At 60.5% G+C, this 2,920-nt stretch overlaps 1 protein-coding gene across 1 annotated transcript in view; it reads right to left on the bottom strand.

The window, feature by feature from the left end:
- Positions 1-309, bottom strand: part of LOC145400024 (histone H2B) — a 372-nt gene extending 63 nt beyond the window's left edge. The window contains exon 1 of the mRNA XM_080272524.1: positions 1-309. This exon is cut by the window's left edge and continues 63 nt beyond it. Coding sequence (XP_080128650.1) covers positions 1-309 — 309 coding nt within the window.
- Between the last annotated feature and the right edge of the window lie 2,611 nt (positions 310-2,920).

Raw genomic sequence — 2,920 nt, 5'->3', positions numbered from 1 at the left:
CTCGCCAGGGAGGAGCAGCCTGACGGCCGTCTGGATCTCCCGGCTGGTGATGGTTGAACGCTTGTTGTAGTGTGCCAGGCGTGAAGCCTCTGCAGCAATGCGCTCGAAGATGTCATTCACGAAAGAGTTCATGATAGACATCGCCTTGGAGGAAACACCGGTGTCAGGGTGGACCTGCTTGAGCACTTTGTAGATGTAGATGCTGTAGCTCTCCTTCCTCCTACGCTTCTTCTTCTTGTCTCCCTTGGCAATGGCCTTCTGGGCCTTGCCGGCCTTCTTAGCGGCCTTTCCGGAGGTCTTGGGTGGCATGGCAGCGCCGAGTCAGACGGTATGTGCACGGTGCGGGAGCGAGCGAGAGACTGAGTCGACATGGGGGCCGCGCTTGCTGAAATCCTTATATGTGATTTCTGCCCGATCGCAGCCCGGCTTCTGCCTCCTTCCCATTCGCGGGTGGGATGGGGTCGGATCGGGAAGACGGGTATTTAAGGGAAGGTCGCGCGGGCCGGGGCACACTTCCTCCAGAGCAGCGATGGCAGCAACACCTGTTCTCTCCACGCCTTCTACACCCGCCTCGGCTTTCGACCCGTTGAGGGGGGCCACCACAGGCAGGGAGCAGTCACCACGAGCCGTTACCATCACGGGGACTGTGAAGTGGTACAATGTGAAGGCGGGGTACGGGTTCATCCGGCGCCAGGACACTGGCGCCGATGTATTCGTGCACCGCCTGGGGATCGTTGCACCTGCTTCACCACGTCTTCAGCGCTCGTTAGGCGAGGGCGAGACGGTGGTGTTCACTCTCCACCAGACACCGAAGGGTCCTGAGGCCAAGGACGTCACCGGGCCGGGAGGTGCGGCCGTGCAGGGCTCTGCCCATGCACGGCGGCGCCCCACGGCCCGGGGGCGCCGGCCCAAGGATCGTCGATGTACTGGGGAGATTGACACCATCGTCAGCATGTGCATCGCGACGGCGAGTGCTTTCTGTGCCGGTGACAAGGATGCGTTGCTTATTCTCCTCCCCCAGATCTTTGAGGAGAATGGCCTTCCGCGCCTTGTCATCCCCCAGAGCTTCGCCCGTGGTGCACGGCCAGCCCCTCGTCAGGAGCATCGTGCCCCTAAGCTGCAGCCCTCCCTACCCCGCACAACACCGCGGAAGAGGCTGCAGCTCGATGCTCCCTTGAACAACAAGACTGCCTCTATCGCCACCAACCCTGCTCAGCCTATGGACACCTCTGGCAACGCTGACAACCATGGGGAGCCTTCTACACCCCCGCCCCAGCGCGCAGCCGACCAGCCACACCACCAAACTACCACCACGCAGCCCTGTGCTTCTCCACTGACACCCAGGAGATCACAGAGGAAGCGTAAGGCATCTGAAGCAGACACCTCCCAGGCAGCCACTTCAGGATCGTCGCCACAGACAGGTGACCCTAACATCGACGTTGCTCCCAAGACCTGCGACATTGACGAGATTGGCAACTACATCTCCAACAACGCCGACACCTTGGTCTCCAATGCCCTACAGCACATCCGGCTTAGCCGGAACATGGTGTTGTTTGACAACCTTACCAAGCAGTTTCCCCTGGACCACCGCTAACGATTTTATCACTGACTGGGCTAATATATGGCCCGGCCTGCACTACGGGTGCAGGAAATCTAGGGAAAGGAAAGGAAAGGGCCGGGGCACTTCCTCCAGAGCAGCGATGGCAGCAACACCTGTTCTCTCCACGCCTTCTACACCCGCCTCGGCTTTCGACCCGTTGAGGGGGGCCACCACAGGCAGGGAGCAGTCACCACGAGCCGTTACCATCACGGGAACTGTGAAGTGGTACAACGTGAAGGCGGGGTACGGATTCATCCGGCGCCAGGACACCGGCGCCGATGTATTCGTGCACCGCCTGGGGATCGTTGCACCTGCTTCAACACGTCTTCAGCGCTCGTTAGGCGAGGGCGAGACGGTGGTGTTCACTCTCCACCAGACACCGAAGGGTCCTGAGGCCAAGGACGTCACCGGGCCGGGAGGTGCAGCCGTGCAGGGCTCTGCCCATGCACGGCGGCGCCCCACGGCCCGGGGGCGCCGGCCCAAGGATCGTCGATGTACTGGGGAGATTGACACCATCGTCAGCATGTGCATCGCGACGGCGAGTGCTTTCTGTGGCGGTGACAAGGCTGCGTTGCTTATTCTCCTCCCTCAGATCTTTGAGGAGAATGGCCTTCCGCGCCTTGTCATCCCCCAGAGTTTCGCCCGTGGTGCACGGCCAGCCCCTCGTCAGGAGCATCGTGCCCCCAAGTTGCAGCCTTCCCAACCCCGCACAACACCGCGGAAAAGGCTGCAGCTCGATGCTCCTTTGAACCAACGGACTGCCTCTATCGCCACCACTCCTGCTCAACCCATGGAGACCTCCACCACCACCACCGACAGCTACGGGGAGCCTCCTACACCCCCGCCACAGCGTGCAGCCGACCAGCCTGACCACCAAACTACCACCACGCCACCCTGTGCTTCTCCACCGACACCCAGGAGAGCACAGAGGAAGCGCAAGGCTACTGAAACTGACACCTCCCAGGCAGCTACCTCCGGATCGACGCCACTGACAGATGACTTACGTACTGACGCTGACCCGACAACCGACAGCACCGACTTCAATGACAAGTTAAACGACTACATAGCCAACAACACCGACCAGCTTATCAACAAAGTCCAAAAGAACCTCCGGCTTAGCCGGAACATGGACCTTTTCAACTCCCTCACTCAGCAGTTTCCTCTGGACCACCGTTAATTCCGACACTCCACCGACTGGGCTAATATATGGCCCGGCCTGCACTACGGGTGCAGGAAATCTTTAACGAACGAACGAACGAACGGGCCGGGGACGCATTAGTCTTCTCCTGAAGGTCCTACTACTCCAGCAGCAGCAGCAGC

Source organism: Coenobita brevimanus, chromosome 51, assembly GCF_032717465.1.
Source record: "Coenobita brevimanus isolate Jiangsu-jjx chromosome 51, ASM3271746v2, whole genome shotgun sequence".
Lineage (NCBI taxonomy): Eukaryota > Metazoa > Arthropoda > Malacostraca > Decapoda > Coenobitidae > Coenobita > Coenobita brevimanus.
This window is presented reverse-complemented; position numbering and strand designations above follow the sequence as displayed.